The sequence below is a fragment of the Pteropus medius genome, unplaced genomic scaffold, assembly GCF_902729225.1.
Source record: "Pteropus medius unplaced genomic scaffold, Ma_sr-lr_union100, whole genome shotgun sequence".
NCBI classification, from domain to species: domain Eukaryota; kingdom Metazoa; phylum Chordata; class Mammalia; order Chiroptera; family Pteropodidae; genus Pteropus; species Pteropus medius.
The window spans coordinates 234,861-251,713 of NW_024348242.1; the positions used below are offsets into that span (position 1 = coordinate 234,861).

At 56.5% G+C, this 16,853-nt stretch overlaps 1 protein-coding gene across 8 annotated transcripts in view; it reads left to right on the forward strand.

The window, feature by feature from the left end:
- The window catches only part of GOLGA3 (golgin A3), a 36,755-nt gene extending 21,727 nt beyond the window's left edge, over nt 1-15,028 (forward strand). For 7 of the 8 annotated variants that reach the window (XM_039879170.1, XM_039879177.1, XM_039879172.1 and 4 more), the window contains exons 12-24: nt 517-594; nt 1,330-1,593; nt 2,447-2,541; nt 3,024-3,240; nt 5,005-5,148; nt 5,580-5,777; nt 6,533-6,649; nt 8,289-8,428; nt 9,066-9,198; nt 9,419-9,541; nt 10,215-10,379; nt 11,175-11,338; nt 11,770-15,028. In XM_039879170.1, coding sequence (XP_039735104.1) covers nt 517-594; nt 1,330-1,593; nt 2,447-2,541; nt 3,024-3,240; nt 5,005-5,148; nt 5,580-5,777; nt 6,533-6,649; nt 8,289-8,428; nt 9,066-9,198; nt 9,419-9,541; nt 10,215-10,379; nt 11,175-11,338; nt 11,770-11,989 — 2,058 coding nt within the window. In that variant the 3' untranslated portion in view covers nt 11,990-15,028. Of the gene's footprint in view, nt 1-516; nt 595-1,329; nt 1,594-2,446; nt 2,542-3,023; nt 3,241-5,004; nt 5,149-5,579; nt 5,778-6,532; nt 6,650-8,288; nt 8,429-9,065; nt 9,199-9,418; nt 9,542-10,214; nt 10,380-10,782; nt 11,140-11,174; nt 11,339-11,769 lie in introns of those variants that run through there. The other variant, XM_039879178.1, reaches the window with a different exon arrangement.
- Nucleotides 15,029-16,853: the final 1,825 nt, after the last annotated feature.

A 16,853-nucleotide genomic window follows, 5' to 3' on the forward strand; every position in this document is an offset into this window, starting at 1 on the left:
ACAGCGGGGCGTGACTCGGTGGAGGCGAGCGTTAGAAAATACAGAACAGCATCAAGGATGAGGTCCCCCTTTGGGAAGTAAACTGAAGGCGGCTGCGTTCCGTCTGCCGAGCTGGCCGAGCTGTTCCTTTCTGGGGGGCTGAGCGAAGCAGCTCGGTGCGGCAGGCCGGTAGCTCACAGGGCCTGTGCGAAGCCTCTTGATGAGTGTGCTTTTACTGAGTGTTTAGCTCAGTAACAAAGACATCAGCTGACAACTTGGAAACTAGAAGAGACAGCCGTTGGCCTAGGTGTTACCGATCACATTTAAGTTTTGCCTCTGTTGTCATTAATAGTCACTGGCAGCTACACCTCGGATTAAGCTTATTATTCTAAAAACAGTGGGGAGGGAGTGGTGGCGGCTCTCCTGTCTCATTGGGAAGCCATTTTTCCAGCCCCGATTCGGGGACCCAGAGTCAGCCTAACCCTGGGAGCTAGAGCTGAGCCACCAGTGTAACGTCTGCACGTGTGTCCCTCGTAGGTGGAGCACCTGCAGCAAGAGACTGCCACTCTGCAAAAGCAGACGCAGAAAGTAAAGGAACAGTTTCTTCAACAAAAGGTAAAGTCGTGTTGTGACATTATTTATTGAAAACGATCCTGTGTGGTTTAATCACATCATTAGAACAAAGTGGATCAAGAGGAAGGTAGTGTCTAGATCCCTTAATTGATTCTGAGGTACAGTCCTCGCCCCGCGTTTCAATATCTCAGAACAGGTACGTTTCCATGGTTGGCGTCTGTCACACAAATCATGCCCTGCTGCCACATCAGCGTGGGCGTCACCAGCACACGAGCTGAGTTTTCTATTTAACAGACATGTTCAAAATCACACCATGACCCAGCATGGACGTAGGTCACGGAGCGTGCGCGGTGCACGGTGTGCGAGTGAAGCCAGTGCCCACTGCTGGAGTGATGGGTGCAGAGCGTCGCCACGCGCCCGGGGTGTGAGGAGGAGCCGGCCCCAAGGGAGCGCTGTGAGCGGTGTGGGTTTTCTCGCTGACACGTGGCGAGAGGTACCTGTCATACTGGGCAGCTCAGGGCAGAAAGAATTGCCAAAATCCACGGAAGATGAAATGGTTAAGACGCCACCAGCTGGCATGATAGCTCCGCACGTCACCCAGACTTGTTCAGAAATATAAAATAGTGGGGTGTCTCAGTTGATGGTGGCTCGGGTTTGGTGAAACGTGTTGTCTTTGGCCCAAAAAGTCATGGCTGGGTGAGCGGTGGGCTTTCTCGTTGGAGCTGCGTGGCTGCTGGGAAGGCTCCACTCGCGCTGGCTGCAGCTTGTCTCGGGCAGGTGATGGTGGAGGCCTACCGGCGGGACGCCGCCTCCAAGGACCAGCTCATCAGCGAGCTGAAGGCCACGAAGAAGAGGCTGGACTCGGAGGTGAAGGAGCTGAGGCGAGGGCTCATGCAGCTTCAAGGAGACAAAGCGTCTGCAGAGGCGGAGCGGTCACGCCTGCAGAAGGAAGTGTCCCAGGTCAAGCAGCAGATGGCAGCTCTCGAAGGGCACCTCGAGTCGGTACAGAGGGAGCGCGATGAGCTGGAGACGCACCTGCAGGTCTGGGGACATGCAGCTGCGGAGGTGCAGCCAGAACTGCCTGGGGGCTTTCTGTGGGGGATGCGGGCATGGGCGGGCCTTCCCCAGACGAGCCGGAGCAAGGCCCTCCTGGACGGAGTCAGCCGCCAGGAGAGAGCCAGGGTCCAAGGGATGGCATGGAGTCCCAGACGAGCGACACGATGTGTGAGGAGGGCTCTGAGCTTTAAGTATGGTGGGAGCCACCGACGGACACAGAGTGGTGATGGGTTGATGTGCACATGGGACAGTCCCCTGGTCATGGAGCTAGGAGCCTGGTGGCAGGGTGGAGTGGGGAGTGCGAGCCCACAGCCCAGCGCCCTGTCCCCGCTAAGGGGCATTTCCTGACATGAGGAACTGAGAGACGGTGTCAGACGTGACCTCTGACTTAACACACGATGCCCTGGGAGCCCTACGACAGGGCCAGGTGCTCTCCAGGTGGGCAGATGGGCCGGAGGCCACAAGCTGAGCGTGTCGGGAACAGATGGCATTGGAGCCATAGGGGCATAGGTAGCACGGGAGGAGCTGCAGGAAACCAGGCTCTATGGTGACACCTGCAGTGGCGTGACCGTGTGCTTTGGGGAGGCTCGGGGCAGCGGTTAAGGCCTGGCAGTTCAGTCTGTCCCCAGGGGTGCTGGAAGAAGCCAGGGAGCCGTGACCCGGGGCTCTCCCGCCTGATGGTCCTCCCTTCCCGGGTGTCCCCTCCAGCGCTCAGGACACAGGCAGTTCCTTGGGCGGCCCGGAACCTGGCCATTGAGCACGGGCGCCATCTCGGGGACAGGCCGCAGCGGCCGCGGGGCTCTGCTCCTCACTGGCCTTTCCCTCCCGTCTCCTGAAGTCTCTGCAGTTCGACAGAGGGCAGACAGCCGCTGTCACGGAGGCCAACGAGGAGCTCAAGAGACAGATGGAAGAGCTGCAGCGAGAAGCCACCAGGTGAGTGGGCCACGCGCGCTGCTGGGGACCCGTCCTTTAGCTTTTCCTTCCTCTTGCGTTTTCCTGTCACGTTCTTATCGGGACCCCAGCTCCTTGACAGGGGCGACGTCTGTGCGCGTGTTTGACAGAGGGGGGCCTTCTCTCCCGGTGCTTCCTGCACCGCTCTGCGCGTCTCGGCCCGGTCGTCGCGTGTGTGGCCGCAGTCAGGAGGAACATTGGCGGCATCTGTGGGTGGCAGGGAGGGCCATTCTCCACCCTCACAGACCACACGGATGGCTCCCGGAGCGGAGAGCGGCAGGGCGAAGCACGGTGATGCGCCCTGCGTGGCGCCAGCACCGACCGCATCCAGGGCTGGGATCTGGGTGGCCCCGCAGCTGCGGAGTGTGGATCTGAGACGCACTGGCCTTGGCTCAGCGTTGCGTGCTCGGAAGTGCGGGCCGTCGCAGGGCAGGTGAGTCAACGGCCTCTGTCCGCCACCCTAGGGCGCTTGGCGAGCAGAAGCAGAAGATGAGACGGCTGGGCTCGGACCTGAGCAGCGCGCAGAAGGAGATGAGGACCAAGCATAAGGCCTACGAGAGCGCCGTGGGCATCCTCAGCCGCCGCCTGCAGGAGGCCCTCGCCGCCAAGGAGACGGCCGAGGCCGAGCTGAGCCAGCTGAGAGCGCAAGCGGCTGACGGTGGCAGTGACCTGATACTGCGCGTGGGTACCGGGTCTGCTCTGGTCCTTCTCAGACTGGGGACGCGACATGCTACAAGCCCTTTTCCCCGAAACCCTCGTAGAACGGTCCAGGGAGGAGCAGGACTGCTGTGTGGCAGCACGTCTCTAAAACGCAGGCTGGCTTCGGTGTGACCGGGGCTGGAGCTGCGCAGGGCCCGCTCGCTTAGTCCCTGCCGCCTGTGAGGTGTGCGGCAACGGCCTGGTCCTTGAGGCAGAGTCCAGCGCCCCTCCAGTGTCTGGGTAGCATTTTCTCTGAGCAGCGTGCGTGGGGAACCCAGGAAGGTTCTGAATGAATAGGCACTGGGGTGCTCCTGAGCGGGACCAGCTGCGAGCTGCTGCACGGCCAGTCTCCGCAGCTGGGTCCCACAGAGGAGGGTGTGGGTGTTCTGGGGTCGGGGGCTTTGGACCTGACCGTGTGACGGAAGCAGACCCATGGCTCAGGTGGGCGAGGCCTGTGCTCTCTTGTTGGCAGAAGGTTGAGGCTCAGCGCTGAAGGACAGGAAGACCAGCTGGGGCTCCCGCAACAGCAGAGAGATGGCAGGAGCCAAGTGGAGGCAGCAGAGTAGAACCCGGGGGCCGAGGGGGAGTCATCTCCGAGGTGGCGCCGACAGCTCACAGTCAGTGCCGGGAGGGAAGCTGGTGTGTGCGAGCACAGGGCGGGCCCCCAGCGTCCAGGCTCAGGTGTCTGCATGTGGCTCTACTAACAGGTGGCGTCGTACTGGAGGGGTTGGGGAAGGAGGTCGGTGTGGGACATGTCAAGATGGAAGTGGTCCTGCCATTAGTGTGACTAGCCAAAGCCTCCCACTTTGAGGTCATTCTTCATGATGAATGGTGGCTGGCGTCCCAGAGGAGGGTGGGGTCTTGTGTTCCTGAGACAAAAGCTCGCAGACTGCCTCGGAGTGTCCCCGTGTCCCCACAGCCTTGCCTGTTGGAAGCTGATTCCTTTTAGTTTGCCAGTGTAGGTAAAATTAATGTGCGTTTTATTTTTTACTCCAATTTGAGTCATTTCACGTAGGTTTAGTGTTTGTAGTTTTTCATATGAAGTTTGTCTCTGTCTCCTGAGGATTTATGAGTGGGGAGACTATATCAAATTAAGTAAAGCAAACACTTCTTACTTAAAGCATTGGGAGGGGGGACTTAGTCACAGTCTCCCTTTTACTTTAAGTATTTTTCTCTCCCTCGCTTAGCAGTGGGTGTGAGGGCGTGAGGCCTGTGGTCTCTCCCGTCCCCATGCTGCCCAGCTGGCACAGCTCAGCAGTTGTCAGATGGGGACCTCAGGCCGGTTACTTACCTTGAACCTCAGTAAAATGAGATAAATAATGGAACCCCCTCGGTAGGGGGCTGAGTGAAGAGACAGCTGCAAAATGCTCAGAACGCCATCTGCGCCACAGTGGCAAGAGGGTGTGCACATGTGCGTGTGTCCACGTGCATGTGTGTGTGCGCGCACCCTTGTGGTGGTGGTATGTGTCTGGTGCAACTCAGCTTCTGTGCCAGTCATTTGTAACTCTTAGATGTTGGTCAGAATTCACCTGTGTGTCCAAGGCAGTTAGCTGAGAGTCATGTGGTTTGCGAGCTGTCAGTCAGCCCTGTGGAGGAAAGGGAAGGGCTGTGAGAAGCGTGTCACCCGCTGGCGTGGTCAGCAGCTCACGTGGTAGGTGGATGCAAACCATGCGGGGAGCGAGGCAGGCAGTTGTCGTGGGTGTACTTGAACCCGTGACCCAGCCCAGCTTCCCGTCCCGCTGCTAGGAGAGAATCCAGGCCCTGGAGGCAGAGCTGCAGACCGTCAGCCACAGCAAGGAGATGCTGGAGAAGGAGCTGCAGGAGGTCATCGCGCTGACCAGCCAGGAGCTGGAGGAGCTCCGGGAGAAGGTGCTGGAGCTGGAGGACGAGGTAGGCGAGCCCGCTGCTCGGGGGCAGCCTAGGGCTAGGGACCCAGAGAGCCAGCGCCACCTGCGCGCTCACCACGGCCACCGTGTGACCGCTCCCTGGGTCTGAGCACCAAATGCCAGACGCCCCCACAAGCCCGCAGCAGCCGCCCTCCGATGAGGCCACCTGTGCTCCCGGCCACCCTGCGCGGTGGCACTAAGTTTTGAGACAGCCCTGCCCCTGGTCAGAGCACTATGGTCGAAATACTGGGTCGCCCCTTCAAACTGGCAGAGACCCTAAAAGAACCCACAGAGCCTCCAGCCCAAAGGCCGCGGCCGCCCCGCCGTGGTGCATGGGGCAACTGTCGTGTCCATGTCAGCCGGTCCGTTTCTGGTGAGCGACCACTCCATTACCACAAGTGACTGCTCACCGCTCACCTCGCCGGATCGTTGCAGCTTCAAGAGTCCAGAGGCTTTAGGAGGAAGATAAAGCGCCTCGAGGAGTCGAGCAAGAAGCTGGCTCTGGAACTGGAGCACGAGAGAGGGAGGCTGGCGGGCCTCGGGCAGACCAGCGCAGCTCTGCGGGAGCACAACAGCGTCCTCGAGACGGCGCTGGCCAGGAGGGAGGCTGACCTCGTGCAGCTGAACCTGCAGGTACCCGGCACGCCCGCCGCGGCCTCTCGAGTGTCCGGGCTGCGCTGTTCATGTCCCCTCACCACCGCCACGCCCACAGCAGCCAGGGCGTCTGGCCTCTGCCTCCGGCACTCCAGCCCCAAGACGGTAGAGCGCCTCTGTCTGTCACCAAGGCTTGAAGAGCTTGTGGGTGGGCGGCTCCTGGCGAGGCAGATGAGACCTTTTCGGCTTAGGCCAGTCACACTGTACATAAGGACACTCACCTGAGGGCTTCGTGTGACACAAACTCAGGTCTGAACCTTGGCAGGGGTCTCGACCTGGGCTCTGTGACCCCTGGGGTTCAGAAGGCTGGCGGTCCAGGGAAGTCCTCATGTGCAGGTCAGTGGCCTGACGTCCCAGCCATCGGAGAGCTCAGAGACATTTGTCAGGCACTGATCCTCCCCACCCCTGCACCTGCTGCATCGCCCCACAGGTGTTGGCGATTGCAACCCTGCTTTCCGTGCGTCCCTGGGTTCCTGGCCGCACACTTGAACATGACCTTGGGTCTTGCCCCCGTGTTCTCAGATTTCGGCTTTCATAGCCTTGCTCCTCCAGATGGGACCCTCTGTGCTTCCCCACCTCATCTGCTGGCTGGTGACGTGTCATGATGTGTGTGCCCCCACCCTGCAAGGCCCCCACATGGCCCTGAACAGAGTGGCCTGTGCTTTCTCCCGGGCTTTGCAGGTGTTCAGCACTTGACATCCTTCCTGACTCACCACCTCTGCCATGTGCTGCAGGTGCAGGCGGTCTTGCAGCGCAAAGAGGAGGAGGACCGCCAGATGCAGCAGCTCGTCCAGGCCCTGCAGGCCGCCCTGGACACGGAGAGGCAGACCGTGCGCAGCCTCAAGGAGCAGGTGCGTGGCCAGCTCTGACCGCGCCACAGCGGGGCCTTAGGACGCTCGAGTTCAGGGTCTGGAAGCCGAGGGTGGGTGCCCAGCAAGCATCAGCTCCCTCCCAGGGGTCTGCTGAGAACAAAGGTGTCACCTCAGCATTGCTGACAGTGGGAGGCTGGAGCCCCAACGTTCATCAGAACAAAAGGGCTCGACTGGACCACGTCGTGCCAGGGGACGGTGTCCTGCGGAATTTAGGGTTAAAGCAAACTTCAGGGCAACACATGACCCCATTTGTGTTCAAAATGACAGCCAGGAAAGATGGTTTCCTTGGCCCTTCACCATTTCCGCATTTGGACCAGTTTCTCCAGCTGGCTCCTTTCCACGCTCAGGTGTTCACCAGCGTCAGATCGGCCACCTGGCCCTTTCTCTACTGTTTCTGTAGGTCTCCCCTTGTTAGGATGTAAGCCTCCTGGAACAAGGGGCGGTAGCTTGTGTCTCCTCGTGTTTCTGGTGCCTGGCAGAGCAGAGGCTCAGAACATGTTTGTGCGTGCATGCGTGGGTGCGTGTGACGTGGGTTTTGCCACATCCTTAAAAATTCCTTAGTGATAATGTAATAGAGGCAGAAAAAAACAATTCTTTGTTTCTTATGTGAGACAGTGAAATGCTCTTTTAAAATAGAACTAGTTTTAGATGTGTCAGGAACACTGTAACATGAGCAGTTGGCTTGTTCTTGGCCCACGTTCGCCTGACCTGCGCTCAGCGTTTGGTCCTTGCATGTGGTCTCTGCAGACCCGCCGCTCTGAGTTGGTCCACGGCGCTCCTCCCCTGCTTCTCTCTCCCCTCGCCTCCCATTCTTGCTGTGTGCTCAGGCGTCACTTGCTAATTTTATTCTCATCAGAAAGAAGTTCCCAACTAAAACTGCCGGGGGAGTGATGTATATATGATTTTGGTTTTCCTTGTAAGGATAGTACTTGTGAATAATGTTTGTTTCTCTAAATGCATTTGTCTGATTTGCCTGATTGATCATAGAAATAGTACATGCTGGCAAAAAGTTTTTAAAAAAGTAATCAAGGTTAAAGTCCAGACCATCTTGACTCTACCTAGTGACAACCATTGAATTTGGGTGTTTTTCCTTACTTATAAGAGTTTAGTATGTATGCGTATAAGTATTTTTATTAAAATTTTTTAAAGAAGTACTTGCTACTGCCATTAGATAAAACTAAATTATTAGAAAGGAAAATGAATTTTTGTTATATTCTGAGACTCTGCTTGCTTCAGAAACCTTGAGAGAAACTTGCTGCCTATGGAAAGGCTAGTTGCACAGGGCCGGTGATCGAGGGCTTCCTCACAGCTGGGTGGTGTGGTGGGAAAGCAGGTTCCTCGCAGGATACGTGGACCGTGAACAGATCTAATAGGAACGTGCAGATAAACTTGGAGAAAGATCCGAAATCTCTTTAGACCAAGAAAACCGTGGACACATTTATTCAAGCTGTGCGCTTGCGTCACGTACGTGTTGGGTACCTCAACCCTTTGTGGGGACTCGGAGAGCTTTGGCAGAACAACCTGCAGGAAGGAGCAGCCGGGCCACCGGAGGTGGCGGGCAGTGGCACTCCCCCACGGCTCAGACGGCACCCGCGGACGCTGCCGTCCTTTCTTCTAGGTCGCTGCTGCCAAGGCGGAAGCAGGGCATAATCGCCGCCACTTTAAGGCCGCCACCTTGGAGCTGAGCGAGGTGAAGAAGGAGCTGCAGGCCAAGGAGCTCCTGGTGCAGAAGCTGCAGGCGGAGGCTGAGGGTCTGCAGTGAGTGCCGGGGCAGAGGGCCCTTCAGGGTGGCAGAGGACGGGGGTCCGCAGCGAGTGCCCAGACAGAGGGCCCCATTTTGGGGTGAGCATAGGCCCCACAAGGGGTCTTCATATGGGTTGTCCTCCCTCTCTAATTAGCACAGTTGACACACTAACGTCACCTGGGTTCTAGCAAATCGCTGAGTCCTCTGGAGGCAGACCTGGGAAGGAGGATGCATCTGACTCCTGTCTCAAGGAGCCTGCAGCTTAACCCCCAAATTTCAGTCTTGATGGTGCGGTCCCCTCCCTTCACCTTGCTGGTATATCGTTGGGAACAGAGTGCCCCCCAGTGTCAGAGGCACTTGTCCCAAGGGCTGTGCCCACCTCCAAGGTTCACTGTAGGCTCTGATTGGGCACCCTCGAGTTGGACGTGTTCAGGGACGCTCGCTGTTGGTCCCTGCGGCATTGTCGCTGCCACCGTAGTTTGTCAAATGGGCGTCTCCCAGGGGGTCGTGAGGCTCATTTAGCGAGCAGTGTGTGAGGTCTGTCATTTCAACTCTCACCCGAGACAGGTAATGTTGACCTGATACCATCTTAGGATGGAGGGCGGGGCTCGTGTCGGAGGAGCGCTGTAATTCTTCCTCGTTGTATGCTAGGATCCAGGATGGGAAGCATTCCCAGGAAATAGCGGAGTTCCAGGCGGAACTGGCAGAGGCCCGGACCCAGCTCCAGCTCCTGCAGAAGCAGCTAGATGAGCAGCTGAGCAAACAGCCTGTAGAAAACCAAGAGGTAACCGTTGGGGCAGCTTTGCATCCCAGTCGGCAGGGCCTCCAGAGCTGGCCCCACTGGCTGCCGTGCAGGCCCTTCATGCCTGGTCTGCTTGGAAGGGTCACTGATTTTTTCTAAGTACGACATGAAACCACACACACAGGTATAGTTGGAGTGGTTTGGTAGTGTGAGAAAGCCATTTCAGAAATCTTGTGGTCATGTGACTTTTTCCCTCCCCTAGATGGAAAATCTCAAATGGGAGGTGGATCAGAAAGAGAGAGAAATCCAGTCCTTGAAGCAGCAGCTGGACTTGACTGAACAGCAGAGCAGGAAGGAGCTGGATGGAACTCAGCAGTTACTGCAGGTATCTGGCCTGCAAGGGCTGAGCAGGAAGTTGGGTGGCAGTCCCCAGGTCGGCACTGAGTGTGCACAGGGGCTGCAGGTGCGTGGCATGCTCCCAGCAGACCATTTGGCCACATCATCCCATTTCAGAAGGAAGGGGGCAGGCGGAGCCCAGAGCCCAGGGCCACGCCTGGGCTGAGCTGTGTGAGACACACCAGCCGCGGGTCTCAGAACATCCAGTAAATGAGACAGTGTGTGAAAGATCACCAGTCTGTGACACACTTCCAGTTGAGGAAAGGGTCAGGAACAGAACCTGTGATGGATGGCTCAGAATGAATGAATTAGAATTGATTTACGTTCGTTCTTAGTAATGGTTAGGCTCATTCTAGTCGCTGACCTTAGAGTTCAAACAGGGGCCTCCTGGGGTTCCTTGAAGAATGTAGACTTGGGAGTGTCACCAGTGCCTCAGCAGAGGCTCTGAAGTTGGAATAAGAACGCTGGGGGTGTGACTGTGACTGCACCCCTCAGTCTCGACTGCTGAAGAGGAGATCATGCCGAGAAGCGATCATCACCTACTTCGTATAACAGCCAGAGTTTTCTTTTCTAGCCCGTTAGAACTGTGATGTACAGATTAAGACCTTTGCAGTGTGTTTAAGATTTTTTAGCTCTTAAAAGTCTTTGTGGACTTTCGTTAGAACATCAGATCTGAGTTGGAGATGGTGCGGGAAGATCTGTCCGTGACCCAGAAAGATAAATTCATGCTTCAAGCTAAAGTGTCCGAACTGAAGAGCAGCATGAAAACTCTGCTCCAGCAGAACCAGCAGCTCAAGCTGGACCTGCGACGCGGCACAGCAAAGACGGTGCGTGGGCCCTGGCGCCGTGGGGCTGGTGGGTCTCCAGTCGTGCCGACGGAGTCGTGTGACCCACAGCGCGCAGCTGCTGTGTGAACGAAAACAGGGATGGAACATTCTGCTTGGACAGCAGGCCGATTGATTGTGGTGCCTTTTCCAGCAGAATGTTTGCTTTCCACGAATTCAGATACCGTATCGCTGTATTGGGCTTTGTAAACCAAATGAGGGCTTGGTTCGTTTGCAGCACTAACAAGAGCCCCCGGCCCCTAAGCAGGCCCAGCTGGGACAGAGCAGCCCCCAGAATGGGCTCAGGCCCAGGGACCCCAGGACCCCAGAGCTGAGGTCACGAGCCCTGCTCAGGTTGTCGGCAAACCCGGTGCATGTTTCTCCAGCCAGTGCATGTGTTTTCCAGGTCAGAGAGAGAAGCGTTCTGACGCGCTGATCGGCAGCTTTATTAGCATCGTTTGCCTTTCTGTGGAAGAAGGTTGAAGTCCTAGGAAGGGGAGTCATATGAGTTGGAAAATTGACTAAATTTTTTAGGGAGACCCAGAGTCCAGGTTGTGTCTTTCATGGAAGCCCCACAGAGCAGCCCTGTCCTGAGGGGCCAGGACTGTGGTCTGTGCTCTTAACATGTTGGGCAGGGGGGTTTCCTATTGGGCCAGCATCTTCTGAGCCCCTGTGGCTGCCAGCCCAGTGGGCACAGACGAGAGGGAGGTGCCTCTGGGGCCTCGCGGAGCTGAGAAGCACGCTGACAGCACCTGAGGGGACGCCGTAGGGGAGCTAACCATGTGCTCTTAACAACAGAGGAAGGAGCTGAAAGGCGAGGCCAGCCCCTCCAGCCCCATGACACCAGTGAAGGTCCCCGACTGCCCCGTGCCAGCCTCTCTGCTGGAGGAGCTGCTGAGGCCGCCGCCCGCCGTGAGCAAGGAGCCCCTCAGGAACCTCAACAGTTGTCTCCAGCAACTGAAGTACGTGCCGGGTCCAGTTGCCTCATCCTCACACCACACCGTTAATGTGGAGGGGGCTTTGTCGCCAGCACTGAGTGCCCGGCAAAGGCTGGGCAGGTCTCTGGTAGGCAGGGTCCCTCGGCCTCTCAGGAGAATCGCCTGTAGCCAAGTGATCACAAGAAGCCGTCAAGTCGCCAGGGCCTGCGCCCTTAAGCCCTCGGCTGTCTTCCCCCCATCCTCCCCGAGCAAAGCCCACGTGCATGTGGCCTTGCGGCCCGTTGCTGCACGGGGCAGAGGAAGGTGTCAGGTGTCCCTTAGGTTCTGTGACCCTGTCAGTGTTGCTGGTCCCTGAAGGCGCCACAGATGTGTCAGCGAACAGCTGTCTCGGCGGCAGCGGTGTCCTTCCTGGCTGCTTTGACCGGCGTGCCTCCCTTTGCCCCTTGTCTCCCCAGGCAGGAGATGGACAGCCTGCAGCGCCAGATGGAGGCACACACCGTCACCGTGCATGAGTCTCTGTCCTCGTGGACTCAGGGGGACCCTACAGCCAGCTGTGCTTCCCCAGAAGATCATGCCAACCCCAGGGGAGACACAGAGCAACACGGTCCGAGCAGGGCGTCCGGAGAGGGGCTGGGAATGGCGACTGCCGAGTGTCCCCACCCTGAGTGTGTGTAACTGCCCAAAGGAACATTCTTTCACAAGGTTATTAATTTACTGTCGCCTCCTTGTTTTCCTAAGAATTTCAGGTTCGTGTTCACCTTTACGAGGAGTAAAATACAAGAGCGAGGGTTACTAGGGGGTCGTTCGCAGCTCACAGCCAGCTTTCCCCACAAAACGACCAGAGCGTGAACACCTAGTGTAGGTCTTCGTGAGGAGTGTTTGCAGGCGTCTGAGGGTCCTCGGCGGGAGATACCTCACAAGTGAAGGTGAACGTGGCTCCCTGCAGGTGGCCGGTCGCCATGGAGACCTGGTGCCAGCAGTGCCCTCTTTGTTTCCTGTTCCGGTCAGTCAGAGCAGTAGCGAGACTGTTTTCACCCCTCTGGTTTTATTTTATTTTCAGTAGCCGTCCCACCGTAGGACGTGTATCTAAATACTGAGAATCGTAATGAGTCGTTGAAAACTATGTGCTGGAATTATTTAAGAATGACCTGAATTCTCTTTTTATTGATTGATTGCCTTTTGGAAATCTGCTGTCAGGAAATGATGTACATGTAGGATTAAGGGATGTCGGTCAGAAAATTATATTTTAAGAAACAACTATTTTATTTACTTTATCTTCGAAAACCAAATATTCTCAGCGTTCTTCATTGCTTTCACTTCACTTTATTTTTGAGGGCCCCTCCCACGTCGTAAGTGCACATGCCCACCTGTCCGACCGCAGCCCTGCTCGGCCTTGCCTTGACCAACCCCCGGGTTGGCCCTCTGGCCACGAGGACTCCCCATAGGTGCCGCGGTCACCACACGCTGGCCTGGCATGGGAGGCGTGAGGAGAGGCCAAAGGTGAGGGGGGCCCTGCAGCTCGCACGCAACACAACTCCCAGCCTCGCGTCCCGTGCCCGAGTGGAGACGCTCCCCAGGGCCATGGTCGTCGAGGACGTGCTGGGCTCAGTGGCGACAGCCTTCAGGAGGGTGGAGGTCCTGAAACGCCCCATCTGGTGAGCAGCGGGCTTCCTAGCGGAGGCAGCTGGCCCTGCGAGGAAGGCGCCGAGGTCCCCCAAGCGCTCCCACCAGGGACCCCGGCCCCTGAGTGCGTGAGACTGAGGTGTGAGGTGTGTAGATTTTCCACCTGAGCTGCTTAAACACCGCAGGAACTGACAGACTGAGACTTGAGGTATGTAATTTTGACTCCCGTTTGCTAAGAAAGTCTAAAGGGATATTTATTGTTATAGGTTAGAGAAGAGAGAACGGCTGCCTATGGCTCCTGTGTGGCCTGGTCTGATGGTGACGTGAAGTGTCACTGACCAGACATGTTCGAGTCGATGTATTACTTATCTCTTTTGTGGAGAAAGCGGGACGGTATTTTTAAGCTATTTGTGTTTCCTTATAATATGTTGTTCGGAGGTCAATCGATAAAGTAGCATTGATCACAAAGACATCTACTGCTTAAAAAAGATTCCCCAGTGAGCATCGGAACTTCTGAAATACATTTGTCCTTTGTGTAGGTTAATCTTGAACTAATACTTGAAAACTTCATTATAAATGTACCCTACTTTTCAGCTTAAGTTGGAAATCATTTTTGACAAAATTGTTTTTGTACCATTGGAAAAGAAAAATGTAATTTACGTTCTGTTGCTTTGGCTGCATTACCCTTCGTTTTAATTCTAAAACCAAGAATGGCACTTGGCCTCCTGCGGAGGGCCTGCCGTTGAGCGTTGGTCACTGATTGCACTTCTCTTAGGAAGGGGCAGCTGACTGGACACGTCCAGCGGGTGAAAGCCCATCTCTGCTTCTCACCCCTTCCTCCGCCTGGTTCCTGTCGGTGTGCGTGCGCGCGCACGACGCCCTCTGGCCTCCTGTCGGCTCCCTGTGCCACCTCCACCCTCAGTTCCTATCTTTCGGTCCAGCAGACACCCAGCCTGTCTCTGGTCTGAGCTCTGGGGCGGCTCCATGTCTAGGGGACCTGTTGTGTTTACGCTGAGGCTGCCTTTGGGCTTCCTTAAGGGTCACCTGCAGCAAGAAGTGGGACTTTTAAATCGCCTGTTGTTGATTTGTTGAGAGTCGTGTGTGTGTTTTTTCTTATCTCCAAGGGACTTTACTGGCACTTCTACCTCCCAGAGCCGGGTTGTTAGTGAATAACGTTTGAAATATTCTATTGTGGGCAGAAGTGGGAATTAGGAATTTACTCACGAAAAACAAGTCAAGTCTGGAGTATTTATAAAAACAGGCTCGCTGTTGCATTCTTTGTGAATTGCATCATCCTCTGCGTTGAACACTATGTCACGTCCTCACTGTAGAGAATGTTGGCTCGGACACCTCACGATGTCAATAGTTTTTATGTTGCGAAAAAAAAACTTACTGCAATGTGGCTGTCATTGATTTTTCCTCAGTACGCATCAGATGGACGCTGAGGATCTTACAGCGTTAGATGCCTTCCTCCTCCTGTCGGGAAGGTTTGCCAGGCAGCATTTTGATGAGGTGTCAAGTGGGCTCTTGCTTGATCCGGGCCAGGTTGCTGCAAGTGTAGGAGGTCACATGAACCCTCCTAGTGTGAAGGCTTCTCGGTATAGAGATACTGCAAAGTCACCATGACTTGTATTTCTATGTCATGAGTATTATTTTTAACAAAGATAAATGTGGTGTGTAAAGATTTCTAAAAGTGAGAGGGACCAGTGTATCTGAGGAGAAAAGTCCTGGGGGCTTCTCCAAGGACTCTGTGATGTGCATAGTGCTGGGACAAGTGACACACTCTGAGCCTGATTCACACAGGTTCGGTGACTCCACGTCCCAGGTGAGTGTCAACTGTATGGTAGTCTCAGGTTATATAGGGTCCATGAGGGTAATGTTTTAGAGGGTCTGGAAAACTCAGTGGGTTTAGGTTATTCATTTCTATTAAAAATTTCCTCATAAAAGGGAGTCATCAGGTGGAGGTGTTCAGGGGAAAGGTGTCACTGTGCACATGACTTGTAACTTTAAAAGGCATGTTGATTTTTTTATAAATTTAAACGTGCTTGGGAATTCCTTAAATTTTGTGCAATAAACTATTTTTTTGTTAAAGATTTTCATATTTCTTGGGGGGGGTTTACATATATTTTGTCACATTCGGGAGTTACTTTTACCTCATGTTACACACCCTGTTCAAATACTTGTCTTGAAGGAATTTTACTGTTCCGCCAAAGTTTCAGGCGGGCCCTGAAACCCACTTTGTCATGGCGGCTTTGACCACAGCAGAAGAGCGTCCGCCCGTGTTTCTCCCCCTCTGGCCCGTACCCCGCCTGCGTGTCACTGTCGGGGGCGGTGCTTATGGGAACAACCCAGAGGAAGGGGCGGCGGCTGCCCTCCGGGCTTGCTTCCCACACCAGATGCTGCCATCCCGTCCGACGGCAGTGGGGCCGTGACTCGAGTCCGTTTTGTGGCCGCCGGTTTCACCGGTCATCCATGCTTCATTCTTGATCAAGAAGAGTAGCCCGGGTGGGTGGTCGTCAGGGAGCTGCTGTCACGACGCCAGCGCGGCGAATGCACAGCAGAGGCGGCGGTGTCAGGCGGTTGTGTGGCGGGTGCCACCCGTTCCCGGGACCCCTGGGCCTCGGCGGCCGGGCTCGGGCTGCGCTGGGCAGCGGCGGGCGCCCTGCTGCTCTCCGGGCACGCGAGCATTCACACGTGAAATGGCTACACCTCGACGGCACTGAACGCGCAAATCAGTGAATGTATTTTTTGAGCCATCTCCTTCGTCAGGTGTCCCCGCTGTCTGTCCTTTCCGTCGCACGGCGCGTGGCGCGTGTGCAGGCGGCAGCTTCCGGGCTGGGAGAGCCGAGCGCCGCCCAAACGCGCACCGGGCGCGAGGCCGAGGCCGGCGCGGTGGAGGCTCGCTCTGTACAAGTCACCTGGTCACTCAGAAGTCTCACGCCTCATGCAGGTGAGGCGGGACGTAGAAACAGGATCACGGACGCCCCTGCGGCCGCTGGGCGGACAAACATGACAGCTGTGGGAAGAGCCTCCAAGCCTTTCCGAGATGAGAAGGAATTCTCCACAAGCAGCAGCTTCGGAAACCGGAGGCCGCGCTTACGAGGACTCTGCTTGCCTTTACGCCTGTCTGCACTTGACTTTGAATGTCACGGAATCCGGTAAAAAGCAGGGTCTAGCACCTTCCTCCTGGGAACAGCGGGCAGCTTGAAACTGCGGCTGATCTCCTGTGGCCTGCGTGGTGTGGGGGATGGCTCTGGGAGCGGGTCCTCCTCACGGTCCCATCCCGTCCCCTCCTTCCTCTGCGTCGGCTTCCACCGGACACCAGCTTCGGCGCCGCCAGGCCGTCTCCAGCCTTCGGAACTCCCTGCCGCTGCTGGCGGCGGCATGCGCCTGCTCATTCGTGCTGGGGGCCCACTGCCCCGCCCGGCCGAGTTCCGTGCTCACAGCTTGGCCTTCAGACCCTGGGCAGCCTGGCCCGAGCCGGCGTCTGCATAGAGACGACGCTTCTCTTAGTTGACAGAGCACGTACTGCGTGGCACACGTCCCACAGTGCCCTCCACACGTGGTCGTCGTCTGCCTTCCAGGCTGTGGGCAGGAAGCCCAGCTCGCTCCGGCAAGGAAGCGGTGCACAGGTGTGTTCTTTCTGGACCATGACTGACTGCTGCCCAATGCTCCACCTTGGCGACAGCATCGCGACGGAGGAGCTGTGACCTGCACGAGCAGCCGAACGCCAGCGGCTGACGCACGATGGGCGGGAAGTGAGGATGAGGATGACCGTTCCCTCCAGCTCTGCAGACTTGGAGTCGTGAATGACAGCAACAGACCCAGCCCCTCCCGACCAGTGCGCACGCCTGCCACAGGCCAGGTTCCCATGCTGCCCGCGGTCGTCGCAGAGCAGAGTCCGCGCTCCTGGCTG